This window comes from Loa loa (genome assembly GCF_000183805.2).
Source record: "Loa loa unplaced genomic scaffold supercont3.253, whole genome shotgun sequence".
Taxonomy (NCBI): Eukaryota; Metazoa; Nematoda; class Chromadorea; order Rhabditida; family Onchocercidae; genus Loa; species Loa loa.
In genome coordinates, this window is record NW_018108433.1 from 17,585 (window position 1) to 31,479 (window position 13,895).

Consider the following 13,895-nt stretch of genomic DNA (forward strand, 5'->3'; position numbering starts at 1 on the left):
TAATGGTATCAAGCAAACGAAAGCAACTACAGATAAGTGTGCATGTCACGCGTATTTCAAACCTATTAGAATAAGAATCAATCAAGGAAGGATATAAGTAAATTTTCATTCAATCACAGGCGAAATATTTTGAAATAGAGTTTCGGTGTAGGATCAAATCCTTAATCATGGAAATGTAGTACAAGAATCTGCATGCATGTAGAGAAATATTTATCTCGTTAAACGAAGATAAAACTAAAAATAACTTCAGTGCGAACATTGGGACGGAAGACTTCTACAAACAGGTTTCGAAAAATGATGGTATGTTGCTTTATCAACTTACCGTTTTATTGACTAAAATTCCTGACCGAAAGCTATGATTCGGTGAAACGGCTAAACAACTTGTAAATACAAAAATTGCTAAATATCACAATTTCAAAAACAGTATGGAACATATAGTAATAATGTGACAATATAACGTAAAGTTCTTTGTATTACTGAAACAACAACTGCTACCAAAACAATCGAACTCTTCATAAATGTTAAAAAAAACCAATCTAAACATACATTACCACTCAGTAGCAGTACAATTGCCAGACGGTACACAACAGACTTGCTGAACAACCGAGAGAGTTGCCTGCTCCTGATGATTTAAATATTCCAATGTGACTGATATGTCAAACTGCATGTTAACATAGAGTGAAATTAACCGCGAAAATGGCGCCTGACAGTATTCCCTACAAAAAATGAACGGTTAAAGAAGCTTTTGAAAGTATGGAGTGGCTTCTAAATATTTTAGTGCGCAACAACCGCAAACTAAAACAAAAACAAAATACTTCACTTAAATTCACAAAAAACTGAATGAAATCCACATTTTTCTAATCTCATTAGAATGAAAAATATTTTTTTTAGGATAGAATTCATCTCAATACGATGAAAATGTCTGATACAAAAGCCAATGTTTATCAAGCAACTTCATAATAAATCTCTTAGAAAAAAACCTACGCGACACCACCTTTCAATGTCACTGTATTGTTGAACTGTAAAGTTTGCTCTCGACTAGTTCTCGGTCCAACAAACACATCAGTGGTGTTGCCACCAACACCAATGACATCAGTTGACCAGGGTTGAAACTTCGATAAGATCGTGGCTGATGAATTTAGCACTTTTACAGAATAATAATTTGCATTCGATATATTGAATTCGTTCTATAATAAATTTCTGAGCTGTACAAATTTTAAAAGTACAGTGGATATGTTATGTGCAGATCTATAATGCAGTGAGATTTTTCTATGGTAACCAAATTTTTTTTAAAAAAAATGAGCAATTTACAATAATTTAAACTGCTCATCCGCACAGCAATTAACAATTGACCGGCTTGGAACTACTGCGTTGCAAAAGGTCCATTTGGTATATAATACGATTCAGTTACGCTGCCAGTTAAAAATATGCTAAATGCTAAAATAGTAGAGTATGATATATTAACGTAAATGAATGATTTTTAAATCATTCACCTGTGGAAGCTAGCAAAAATGAAAGTCATAAGCAACCAATTAATAACAAAAGCAGGTCTAAAAGTTACCATAAAATGAAAACTGATATGATTTTTGTCATGAGCAAAAACTGTTATGATTTCAACTGGTGGCCTTGTACTACTTAGATAAATCGCACGTGGCACCAATAAGAAAATTACAACACCTGCTAGTGAGAGACAGCCAAGAACGACGCAGAAAACGTAAAGCCAGCTGTAACGTAGTATATGAAAAATAATATCTAAATTAAATGCAGAAATAAAATGAAAATTGGAAAATTTCCCTATTCTTCCCAAGTAAAATTAAAAAGGATAACCATCAAAAAATAAATGATAACATACGTTTTTTTAGGTTTCAAACGATCGTCATTAACTGGAATTAGAGCTACCAATGTTTCCTCTAATTCTGAAAAAGAATTTCTACCATTCTGTTCCAAATGAAATGTCGATTCGATTTCCCTAGCAACAAACAACTCTACTAAGCATTTTCTTTCAGTATAGGAAGACCAATACATAAAAAAGCAAACTAAACTTTACCTTTTGGGATTCGTCCAGAGCCTTTACAACTCGGACAAGGCACTGAACCTCCCATCAGTTCAGTATAGCCCATCGAGTTTGTTCTCGGTGGAACGCTACACTCATTTGTAAGCTTTATTCTGGAACCAAACGACGAACAACTTTCACCAGCAGAATTACCATCGATAACACGACGACGCATCTTATCCACTAGATTTCTGGTACCTTCGACGATTGAATACATGGTGATTTACGCTTTAACGTCCAAACCAGCAGCACTTCAGCACATAAAGATGACTAAAATTATTTCTGTAAAGCAAAATGTATTCACTATTCGGTATTCGCTAGGTGTTCGCTATTTGGTCCAGAACAATATAAAATCTTTCGTAAAAGTCGAAAATTGCCTTAAACAAAACTTAGTAGACATCGAAAAACAAGCAATACGCAGTACTCTATAGGGTTCTGTATCTCAGCGTAATAGCGGAACAAAGAAGGATCACACAAAGCCAAGTACATATCAAATACCCAAAAAGTCTGATGTACACGACTTATATTTCATTGCAAGCAAGACGTCTAAACAACTGTTAAGTGAAATGCATAACTTTACATCACTAGTTAGTCATTCCAGTTAACGAGATTCTAGAAAAAAATCAAGCAACTCAGAAGAACACACCGCCGAAACATCTTACTGATGAGAGAGGCAAAAAGACAAGGAAAGAGTGGCACAGAAAACATAACATCCATACGATTCCTGGCGAAAACACAACTTCCCCGTATTCAGGTGAACTGAAATGAACTGGCCTCAAAAAGTTGTCATCAGTGCAGTTAAGGAAGTACCCTTGAATACACACTTTCCGGAACAAGAAGGACACACTGAGTTTTTCACGTAATTTAAATTCCTCCAGAGAACTTCGAGTCGATAAAACTTTTGGAAACAATAAACTTTACAACGAAGTTCACAGAATCCATACATATCCAAATGTTTATCAGAAATTTGCTTTAGATAATCTTATCATGAACAAAACCTATACATTCATCATTAATGATTTCCAAAGCAAAAAAGGAAAGCCGTTAGAAAAGACCGGTCATTTTTTAATCATTGAAAATTCAGTTAAAGTTGTAAATAAAAAGTTATCGCGCGTATATAAGTATAGATAATAATTTTCTTAGAAGCAGACATTCTTTGCCGATCTAAAAAATGTTTCTCATACATCACTCTCATACATTCCTCACCTAGAAAATGAAAGCACATTACAGAATTACGAAATGATATAGAAGCATTTTCAATGAATAGAGGTAAAGATTTTTTTACGCTACGAATACTACTTCGCTAATAATTTCTGCTAACCATGAAGCATTAATACCACGCCACTACTAAATATTGACATTGACGTATATAACAGAGGTATGAAAGTCGAAGTAAATTCACATAACAGACTAATTATGCACATAAATAAAGAAGTTGGCATCCTAAATATGCGCCACGTTTTCTTCATTAGTGGGGAAATTTTCTCGATACCGTAACAGACTCTCGAATTTTGTTTCTAAAAGTTCGGACAATATTCCTGGTCCAGATTCATCGTAGATCGCATCACAGAGAGGTAATAACTGCAAAAATTGACAAGACCATTATCTGAATCTAAGCATAAATTCCAACATGATCGTTTCTTCTGAATATCACGAAAAATGAGAATTTTATTGCTTTTTTTTTGGCTGCCATGATTTAGAGAAAATAATGTTTAGTGACTGGTAGACGTTGCTCTTATCACTGAAATCAAATGGAAAAAGCGCACTACAAAGTGAAATCACTTTGTGATTTTCATAAAGTGATACCATTCTAACCGAAAAATTATGAACCACATTCAGCACATGAAGCGATGTTGGAACATATATATATATAAATTGTACAATTAATATTATAAAATGAAGGGGACAAGAAAATTCCCGATACAAAGTGTAAGGTGTAACTATGTTCAGAAAAAGATAATTTCATAGAAAAACTAGTTTATGAACTAAGAACCGAACGATTTTAATACACCATAGAACATGAATAATTTGTATATTTTCAATCAACTTATGAAAATTTTTTCGAATGTGAACGCACATGAAACGAGGCACTAAAAATGATTCCTATGAGTAAAGTTTTCTATATTCCCGGTAATTCCAAAACATCTAACTGAATATGAAATTGTGCAATGAAAAATACAACTCGAAAAAGATAAGAAATATTGCTGACCTGAGAAATGATGAATATTGATGTATACTGTTGCAAAGATGATTGCGGCGCAGTTTTCAAATGATTCAAATATTCACTCCAAAGTTTCACCATGAATGAGTCAGTAAGACAGCGCAAATATGAAGATCTGAAGAAATGTTATCATTTCCTCGCAAATCCGTACTACCTATTCAAGCAACATTGCAAATGGAGGGAGAGATTTCGACAGTTATCAGAACACTATAAAATCGAGCAAATCTCGACATTACAGAAAGACTTCAAGATTTTATCATTTTGAGAAAATGACCTTATCATTGCAAGATCGCGAGCCAGCACATAGGCAACTCGGGAAAAATGACAAGCATTCTGGGTTATATTGATAGAAGAACGCTGCGTGGTAGACAATGCCCAATCAACTGTGAGTCCCATATCTGACATTTCCTCTATGAAGCGGTTTACGTTCGATTCACTTTCCATATTGTATGCTCTCCAACGTTCTTCCTAAAAATCATGATGGGAGCTTAAGAAACTATACAACGTTTTAATTTACAATATATTGTGAATTCTGAAAGAACAATTTTGGAGGGAAAATTTTATCCTTCGATAGAGCATTGGAACATTATTTAATTGAATCACAAGAAAAATCCATATTTAAAAACTGACAGCTTTAAAATCCAAAAATCAATTACTGTTTGAGAAGGGCTAACATAGGTGATAATCCTCGTAAAGAATCACTAACGCTGTCCAATATCTGTCCAAGCTTGATAGAGAATGGTAAATCACACTTCAGTAAGCTGTGAAGTAAATTTTTTTTTTTTGCAAGACAATGAATACGGAAGTAAGAAAGTTTCCCAAGAATATCGCAAAACCTACTGAAACTCGAAGACGAATTGATTCGATTATATTGGTAAAATTTGTTTCAACTGCAATCTTAAGTGATGGTGCAAGCAGACGATGCACTTCAAAAGATAAATCAACACCAACTGCAATTAAATTATCGCAATGTACCATCAATATTCGCCAGGTATGTGCAAGTACTGCCATTGTTGGTGCTACCTAGAAAAAAGCAAATAATGGTTGTTTCTAGCATTTTTTTTTTGAACTTTACTGAACTGAATCTTAAAAGCACACAAATTGGAAGCGTGATAAAAATTTTCTTCTTTTAAAATAGGATCGTATTTAGTGATGAAAACCCCCTCCCAATGAAGCAATATGTTTAAATGATCACTACGTACCTCGATAACATGTCTTCGTATTAAAGAGAGCATAACACTCAATTCTGCGGAACACCAATGCAATATAAGAGAAAAGTGTCCAGGTTGCATCAAGAATTCCTTTACAACGTCTGATATAACATCCAGAAACTGTTGTGATAACTGCCGTACATACGACAATGGTTCTTCGCTCATTGTCAATTCTCGAGTAGTTGCTCGTAACTGAAAATAAATTAAGAAGAAAATCCATGAGGTAAACTTACCTTTAGTGTTGCGGTTGAATCAAACTTGACTCATTAAGATATTTGTTTGATTTCAAGAAACTTCATGATTTTAATCTTCATTAAGGACGACAGTGAATTCTAGCATCCTTCGTATCTTGAGCTTCTAATTTTTCTTCTATCCTTTGATTTTCCAATCGCGTGTTCATTAGTTCAGGGAAAAACGTGGATCGTTCACTGCAGGCGAATGGCAGTGACTCGAAAATTATCTTTATCTCAACGAAAAGTCTTACTGACGAAGTACACCAGCATCTTTGAAATCAGAAAAAATGGGGACGAAGCAGTTATTGAACAAATACGTAAACAATGGTTATTCTATAGATTTCTTCATCTTTAAATAGTCTAATAGTACATTTTTAAACTGTAAAAAACAAGCTTTTGATTAAAATGTTCATTTCCACTTCCCGTCATCTCATAACTGAAAAAAAAAGTAAAACGTAAACAAACAACTAACCACAGTACTCCTTTTTCTCAAGTAAAGATCAACTGCTTGTGATGCTCGGCCAAGCATCGTCAGAAGATTGATTGCTTTCTTAACAGCTCGAGGACCACCATGTAGAGCACCTGGACGACGAACCTGAAAATTCAATGGTGAAAGTGAACTCTTTTCAACTTTACCAACTTTTCCGAAAGGATTTGAAAGGTTTCACTGTCACTGATGAAAAAGTTTTCGCATGTTAATAAAATCACCTTGCCTCTTCGCTTAGTAATTGCACAATCTGAGTTTCACGAAGTGTTAGTTGCGCATCGATTGCTGCTTCTCTTGTATTACAACTTCTCCATTCCGTTATCAACTCTACCTAAAGCACTCGACCTATTACACAACTTTCCCACTCCAATATCAACTTTATAAACAAATTTACAAAGACACAATCCTTATAAATTTGTTTTGATCTTTAGTCTCGAACATCCATAGTCCTTTAAATCAGTTTTAATTCCACCTGATTCACAAGCTTCTTCTTTAAGAATTCAAGCAATTTGTAATATTTCTTATTAAATGAACTTCGAAGACTACCGCGTGCTCCATATCTCGATGAGCAATGCAGTCGTCCAATTCTGCAGGTAATTCATTAAGCCACGCACTTTCATCAGGTGATTTAACAATAGCCGATTCCGCAACGGGCACAAGTTGGTTAGATACTTCTACTTTCGCTGACAAGTCTTGTCGACGTTTTCCACGAATTGTTGCTTGACGTACCAATGATCCCTCATGAAGGAGTTCTCTTTTGGCGTTCTCGATGCAGTCCAACCATTCTTTTTTAATTCGGGCACTTTCAGCGAGAAAAACCCTGTTTGGAAAAGTTCCTTCAAGATTAAATTAATTTCTTTCCTACAAATGATGCTTTTTGCTTTTAAGGATGGAAAATACTGAAAGACAGAAAGCATTCGCATATTCGAGTGAATTAGTGCCTTTTCAGCAGTACCAATAAACGTATTTTCTCTTAACGTATGCCGTGCATTTGAGTGGTGTCTTACTGGTAAAATATCTCGATATAGACAGAATACCTTTGTCCTGGAAAAATTAAGAGCTTAAACATGCTGGTCGCAGTTTCGCCATTTTCTCTACCCTTGATATTAACAGCTGCTATATTATTCAATGGATGTGAAGATTCCAACTGAAAACGATACTTCCCTAAAAATAATACCACTTTTATAATGATAAAAATATAAATTTGTGATTTCTCCCATTGAAATTTTATAAAACAAAACACACGCAGAACTGATGATCACTTTATAACCTGAAGATGGTTGACCAATGAGTAGTCGATCTGATAACAAAATAAGCATAACATTGTGTTGTGGTTTCATGCTATCGCTGTCCAGTTGAACTACTTCACCGTGCATGATCACTCGATTAGAATTTGGTAAATTATTTAATAGAGTCTGTAAATTTGCGTGACAATTAAGTTACAGTAAATAGAAATAGAAGTACAAGAATTTAATACAAACAGGAACATTGCATCTCAAAGAGATATATCACTGTTTCTTTGAAAAGTATTGCCTATTATCACTGTATACAGTTGAAGACTTACAGCAATACCATCCATTTTCTGCATCAATATATTCATTGGACTGACGTTGAACGAAGAAGTGTGAAGACTAGCAGTTCCAACAGAAGAACGATCTTCCCCAGTCATTTGCATCAATGTTTCAACAAGCATTCGCTGATCCGATAGCAGTGATGAAAGTTCATATATTTCCCGTTCCAGATCTGATAAAAATAGCAACTTTCAGACAAAAAATAGAGAATACAGAGAAAATATTTCTGCAAGAAAATTGATATTAACGAGCAAAGATAAAAAAATTTAAATAAAAATGAGTTTTCTGGATATACATTTGCATTTGGCTAATGTGAACTGTTTTCGCACCCAGTACCAAAGTTTTTTAACTAGAATTTGATGCATGCTTTCTTTTACAAAACAACTTTTTAAAGTGACGAAACACACTTAAATTTCATCTCAAGTTTATGAAATTAAAATAACTCAGATAATTACATAATTAAATAAATGACCGATTATAGACAAAAAAGCTTATTGTGAAGTTGCACTAAGTGTTTACATATTTGTCACAAAAACTTACAGCAAAATCTCTACCAGAAAAAACACAAACAAATTCTTTCCACTTTTTTAAACAATCTTATATGTATTTGAGAAATAATGCTAATGGAATAGATCAAGGACCAAGAAGGCAAAAAATATCGAATATTATGAATGTATTTAAATTATGAAGAAACGTAACGTGAAACTTCTCTAGCGGTATCAATGAACTTTTTATAGTTCAAAAAGACACTCTTTTTCACCGATTCAGATGACTGCGCATTGATTGCATTTAGCCTCGTACAAAATGCTTGCAACTGCCGTATTTCATCGCCAGTTTTCATCTCTTTTAACTGGTCCCGCACATCTAAAATAACTAAAAACTGAGATTCATTTTCTCCATTTCTGAAATGGGTTTAGCATGACAAAAGTTATGAATCGCCTTTGCAACCATATTAAGGTTATGTTTATCAGACATTTAGTTACAAAAATGGAGTCAGTTTCATCATAGGAAGATGAAATAACCTGTCCTGCAGCAACAGAAGAAATATGAAGACTTAACAGAAAAGATACAGAAGAAATATATAGACTTAAATTAAAATTCAACATTTTGAAATGTCAAACAAATGTGCAGAAAATTTTGAGCAAAAACACCAACAAGATATTGCGTCGAAATCTTCTCCACCGAAATTATCAATTACTGTATTTTCCACAGCATTTGAAGACGTCATCGAAGCCTAATGGGAATACATTAAAATAGCAAACGTGAGAGCTAAACGATCCATTCACAAAACTCCAGATATGCAGCCATATGTGAGTATGAATCATACATGACTGATATAACGACAAACACGACAAACTTCAAGCATCTGTGGTACGCGAAATACTTCACCCCCGCCGAACATCCACCCGAATCAGTCATCCATGCCTCATCAGTCCCGCTCTCCAATTACACAACGAAAATTACTCGTACCCATTTATTGCGCTACAGCGCAAGTAACAGTGGGCGGTTCTTTGAAACAGTTATTCGGACTGCAGTAGTGTTGAGTGCATCCTGTTCGCCGGTGGTCTGTTTCCGGTATGATTAAAGGATTAGCATGCGGAGAACCGAACATTGAGGGACTAACCAGTTTATTGATTAATTGATGTATCATTGTCCTAGAATACTTTCATCGATCTCGAGTAATGATTAATCGTTCTCTTATTTTGCAATGTGGTAAGGATGCAGCTGGACGAATAATTTTTCCTAATTAAAATTGCAGCAATGGGTGTGAAGGATCTATCGAAGGTGATCGGGGATCACTCGCCGGGTAGTATACGACTCAAAGAATTTAAAGGATATTTTGGTCGCAAAGTGGCGGTGGATGCATCAATGTGCCTCTATCAATTCCTCATTGCGGTGCGACAGGACGGATCACAGCTTCAGACGGAAAGCGGCGAAACAACCAGGTGACTTGCTATGATACTTATAGCTCTCAGAAGAAACTGGATTTACACATATGACGATGAGACACCTTCCTCTCCTTACATGTATCAGTGTCGAGGTTTTTGCACCGCACTACGTTCTTTGTATCTGTGTACAAAATGAGCCCTACCAATTAAACTAAAAAATAAGGCGACAAATGACTTGTTCCCGTTTAGTAATCCATCAGTTTGCATTAAAAATGACTCGATCTTTTTCCTAGTCATCTTCTTGGAATGTTTTATCGAACTATTCGAATGATCGATAATGGAATAAAACCAGTGTATGTATTCGACGGTAAGCCACCGCAGATGAAAACGAGTGAATTGGAGAAACGTATTGAGCGAAGAGCCGAAGCAGAAAAGCAGCGAAGTGATGCTGTCGAACTAGGCGACGAGGCATCCGTCAACAAATTTGCGAGACGTCTTGTAAAGGTTATCACTTCCTTCATATTTCTTCGTTCAAGGAGAAGAGTGGTTGGTTGAGTTAGTAAGTGTTAGTTCACATTCTTTTCTTTATTCTATGTTTCAAAAATTTTTCTTGTATTCACGGTTTTGCTTAGACAGTTAAGCAAAGGTGAAATCTAATAAAAGTAGTAGTTCATAAAATCTTTCTCTTGTGCTATAAATATATTCTTCTTATGTTAATACCACTAGAAGATGTCTGTTTCGCTACGAGATATATTCAGAAAATCTTGAATTTGCGTTATAATTTATTTATTGCTTTTTAATTTCAAATTCAATCATATATGTTTTTATTTTCTGTAGCATCTAGAAAGTATGCATGAAAACTATTTCATTACTTATTGTTATTGTTCTGTCCAAGTTTTCTGGATTTCAAGGTTACAAAAGAACAAAATGAAGAAGCTAAACGGTTGGTAACATTGATGGGAATTCCAGTATTGGATGCTCCATGTGAAGCGGAAGCTCAATGTGCCGCTCTTGCGAGAGCTGGTAAAGTGTTTGCTACGGTTTCTGAAGATATGGATGCATTAACTTTCGGTTCACCCATTCTTTTGCGTCAAATGATAGCAAGGTTAATCAAAAATGATTCAAAGAATAGTCTAGAGTACAGTGAAATGTGCTAACCTATAGTGAATAAAGCTTTTGGAATCTATTAACCTAATTTCATTAAGGATAACAATGTTAGCTCCATAGCTGCAAATTATAAAAATTCTTGTTATCTGATTTGGCACCATCCATAATTTTCAAATGTGCAAGAATGAGGTTTTATTGAAGCATACATATTGCATTAATATATAGTTGGCCATTATTAATCACACAGGGTGTTTGCAGTTCACAGCTACTTCTGTTTTTTTTTTTTCACTAGAATCAAGATTCATAAATGTGTAGTTATGTATAAGTTTTTAATGACTAATAATTCATAAATAGTTACTTGTTGAGTGAATTAACACTGGCTTGCCCTAAATAATCATGAGGTTTATTTTCAGTGAAGCGAAGAAGCTGCCAGTGAAGGAAATGAATTTGAATCAAGTTTTGAAAGATTTCGGAATGAATATGGAACAATTTATAGATCTCTGCATTCTATTAGGTTGCGATTATGTATCAACCATTCGGGGCATTGGTCCAAAAAAAGCATTTGAGCTTATCAAGAAGCATGAATGCATCGAAAATGTTCTCAAGATAATTGATCAAACGGTTTGCAGTTCTTTGTTTACATATATTTTTAAATTGTCTTCATACTATCTCACTACTATCACATGTACACTGATGAGTACTTTCAGAAATATGCGATACCTAAAAATTGGCAATACAAGGAAGCACGACGACTTTTCTTGGAACCGGATGTCATGGATTGTGAAAATGTTGAAGTAAATAAAAATGTTATAAAGGAATTATTTTTTCTCCTTTATATTTATTTAAACAAAAATAGCTGAATTTCAGTTAGTTTGGAAAGAACCGGATGTCGAAGGGATTGTACAATTTCTATGTGGTGAGAAAAGTTTCAAGTAAGTTTTGTCGAATTTAATAGATTTTTAATTTTTGTAGAAGATTTGGAGGAAATCTCACTCGTTTATTCAGAATTCAGCAGTCATCCATTGTTAAATGCAAATTTCAGTGAAGACAGAGTGAGGGGTAGCTTAACTAGAATGCAAAAAGGACGTCAGGCTGCACAACAAATTCGTATCGACTCTTTTTTTTGGTAAGTAAAGTAGTTACTTCTGAAACAACAAAAAGGAAAAATGAAGATAAAAATAATCTGCAAAAACGAGCGCCGAGTTTGGGCAAAAAAGCAAAAAAGTAAGTGACATTAGCTTATGTAAAAGCAGCCGTTCTTCCTTCATTTTTCTTCGGCAGATTTATGGAGAAATCCTCAACTGTTCCTGATTTGCAAACCAAATTGAATTGTCGTACTCGCGAAATTATTTTTTTGTTTTTGTGTTGTTTACGCTGCAATTTCTGGGCCCGTTATCCTCAGTTTTAGTGTCAGGTATGGTTATTCAAATTAACGAATGCACGCAGATTTAAAGAACTAAAAAGCGTAAAAAGTTTCAGTAATTATCTTCTGGAATTTTTAAGCAGTTCTTATTAGTAGTCATATTCTCTGGATTTCTAGAAGAACTTTATCAAGATAATTTCAATTATATTATCCAGGCTTTCTTTTTATGTCATTTCATTTTCATCGGTTAAGCTTTATGTTATGAAGTTATTGTTCTCGTTGTTTTACTGATGCTGTCGTAGTTGATCTTTGTGTACAACGCTTCTAGACATTTTTCCTGGAATTTGTTTATAAACTACAAATACACTGTTTACTTTCAAGAGAAATATATTACGAGTAGGAGATGATTGTCTTCACTTGTTCTAGATTTTCTCATTTCTAAATTTTAAATAAGATTTTTTGATGAAGGGCATGCTTTACCTTACTTTCCGCCCTGCAGCATTCATGAGATTATGGAAAAATGTGTGTTGCTGTCATTATGTATCTATTATTCATCCTGTGTTTAAAGGAATGATTTAATTTCTGGAAAACATTTTGAAAAAGCAGTAGATTGTTGTTTATATGATCTAAACTTATATTCATGTCTATTTTAGATTTGCAAATATACTTATCCTTGTCTTGTTGTGCTTTAAAAAACTTTCCAGTGAAAAAGTTTGGAAAAATGAAAATTTTTGAAGAAAAAATTTGGTTGAGCGCAAAACGTATAGGAAGCATCCTAGCAAGAATTCGCCATAATTACCACAATTGCAAAGAAACTGAATAAGTGCCTAAAATTTGTTGAAATCGTAAAATGTGGGACGGAGGTTGCCGCAAAGTGAGAGTGTATCGTAAACGTGGGCATCCATGTTACGCTACCAATACATTCTAACATGCAATACGTGAACTTTGAATCAGTAAGTTGTCAGTAAAAACCGAAATATTTTCAGTATGAAAATAACGGCGACATTGTAAAGATATGTGGGTCAACTGGTATTGTGAGGTGTTGTAAATCAACTTATGTTGATTATCAAATTAATGCACAATGTCGGTATATTTTAAAGAGTCTCAAGTCAATTTGTCAGCATATTGTAAAGAATTTCAGGTCATCTTAGAATCAATCAATTCTAACTTCCTAGATTGTTGTAGACAAACTCCCACTATATAAGGGATACAGACACAGAAGGAATCCCCTTCTATAAGTCATTCTATAATTTAGTAGTTTTCTACAATTCAGTTCTTCAGTCAGTCACTCATGCAATAGTATACACCCAAATCATTGAAAAAACTGTGCGCTCCCAATTAATCAATCAATTCAACCAACTTGGTAACCAACTTTGTATTTAATATTCTCTGGAAATTTCCTTGTAACGTATAATACTTCTCCATCTATCAATAAACCGTCGTCAATCAATGTTCGACTGTCCCTGCACACTAAAATTTCCAAAATTTTCACACAAAATCCCCAACACATGTTAGCATGCATAAACTGCATTAAGCTGCGCGTAATAAGTTTCATGTGCTGCGAATATCTATATTGTGAATAGTTGCAGAGGAGAAAAAGAAGAAAGGTAGAAATATTCTACGATGTCTGCGATGTCCTCCAATAAGTTGTTGCACCATAGGATGGCAACAGTCATTCAATAAAATTAAGAGGAAATGAGTTTCACTTAATTAATCTTACATTCGCTTCAATATAGCTGCAAAAGGTTTATCTATGAGAG

The 13,895-nt window shown here is 34.4% G+C and overlaps 4 protein-coding genes across 4 annotated transcripts; 1 reads left to right on the forward strand and 3 right to left on the reverse strand.

Annotated features, from left to right (window-relative positions):
• Window positions 1-334: 334 nt before the first annotated feature.
• On the reverse strand, window positions 335-2,331 carry LOAG_07844 (hypothetical protein). Its single transcript, XM_003143378.2, has 5 exons — window positions 2,048-2,331; window positions 1,853-1,916; window positions 1,562-1,724; window positions 985-1,187; window positions 335-716 (listed from the first exon to the last, which is right to left on the reverse strand). The coding sequence occupies exons 1-5, from the start codon at window positions 2,268-2,270 to the stop codon at window positions 548-550; spliced, it is 822 nt and encodes a 273-aa protein (XP_003143426.1). The 5' UTR covers window positions 2,271-2,331; the 3' UTR covers window positions 335-547.
• A 1,165-nt stretch (window positions 2,332-3,496) lies between these two features.
• Window positions 3,497-7,874, reverse strand: LOAG_18298 (hypothetical protein; the record flags this gene model as incomplete). The annotated part of the gene is made up of 12 exons (XM_020450960.1): window positions 3,497-3,634; window positions 4,263-4,389; window positions 4,549-4,742; window positions 5,115-5,297; window positions 5,477-5,677; window positions 6,191-6,313; window positions 6,355-6,391; window positions 6,427-6,536; window positions 6,752-7,025; window positions 7,243-7,369; window positions 7,476-7,620; window positions 7,770-7,874. 12 exons carry the CDS (start codon window positions 7,872-7,874, stop codon window positions 3,497-3,499), a joined length of 1,764 nt encoding a protein of 587 aa, XP_020305303.1.
• Window positions 7,875-8,358: 484 nt separating this feature from the next.
• On the reverse strand, window positions 8,359-9,014 carry LOAG_18299 (hypothetical protein). The gene is made up of 2 exons (XM_020450961.1): window positions 8,932-9,014; window positions 8,359-8,640 (listed from the first exon to the last, which is right to left on the reverse strand). The coding sequence occupies exons 1-2, from the start codon at window positions 9,002-9,004 to the stop codon at window positions 8,459-8,461; spliced, it is 255 nt and encodes an 84-aa protein (XP_020305304.1). The 5' UTR covers window positions 9,005-9,014; the 3' UTR covers window positions 8,359-8,458.
• A 512-nt stretch (window positions 9,015-9,526) lies between these two features.
• LOAG_07847 (flap endonuclease-1) lies at window positions 9,527-12,225 on the forward strand. Its single transcript, XM_003143380.2, has 7 exons — window positions 9,527-9,722; window positions 9,959-10,169; window positions 10,577-10,770; window positions 11,186-11,393; window positions 11,480-11,566; window positions 11,640-11,704; window positions 11,815-12,225. Exons 1-7 carry the CDS (start codon window positions 9,538-9,540, stop codon window positions 11,900-11,902), a joined length of 1,038 nt encoding a protein of 345 aa, XP_003143428.1. The 5' UTR covers window positions 9,527-9,537; the 3' UTR covers window positions 11,903-12,225.
• The last annotated feature ends 1,670 nt before the right edge of the window (window positions 12,226-13,895 follow it).

What these genes read in the sequence shown, in the direction of transcription:
- LOAG_18299 (XM_020450961.1), bottom strand. Translation starts at nt 9,004, where the DNA reads ATGACGTCTTCAAATGCTGTGGAAAATACAGTAATTGATAATTTCGGT. An exon ending in AGATTTCGACGCAATATCTT is followed by an intron (nt 8,641 to 8,931) that starts GTTGGTGTTTTT and finishes TAGTTATTTTAG; the next exon opens with ATGTGCGGGACCAGTTAAAA.
- LOAG_07844 (XM_003143378.2), bottom strand. Translation starts at nt 2,270, where the DNA reads ATGTATTCAATCGTCGAAGGTACCAGAAATCTAGTGGATAAGATGCGT. An exon ending in CGTTTGAAACCTAAAAAAAC is followed by an intron (nt 1,725 to 1,852) that starts GTATGTTATCAT and finishes ACTACGTTACAG; the next exon opens with CTGGCTTTACGTTTTCTGCG. An exon ending in ATATCAGTTTTCATTTTATG is followed by an intron (nt 1,188 to 1,561) that starts GTAACTTTTAGA and finishes AATTTATTATAG; the next exon opens with AACGAATTCAATATATCGAA.
- LOAG_07847 (XM_003143380.2), top strand. Translation starts at nt 9,538, where the DNA reads ATGGGTGTGAAGGATCTATCGAAGGTGATCGGGGATCACTCGCCGGGT. An exon ending in TTGCGAGACGTCTTGTAAAG is followed by an intron (nt 10,170 to 10,576) that starts GTTATCACTTCC and finishes CTGGATTTCAAG; the next exon opens with GTTACAAAAGAACAAAATGA. An exon ending in TCAAGATAATTGATCAAACG is followed by an intron (nt 11,394 to 11,479) that starts GTTTGCAGTTCT and finishes GAGTACTTTCAG; the next exon opens with AAATATGCGATACCTAAAAA.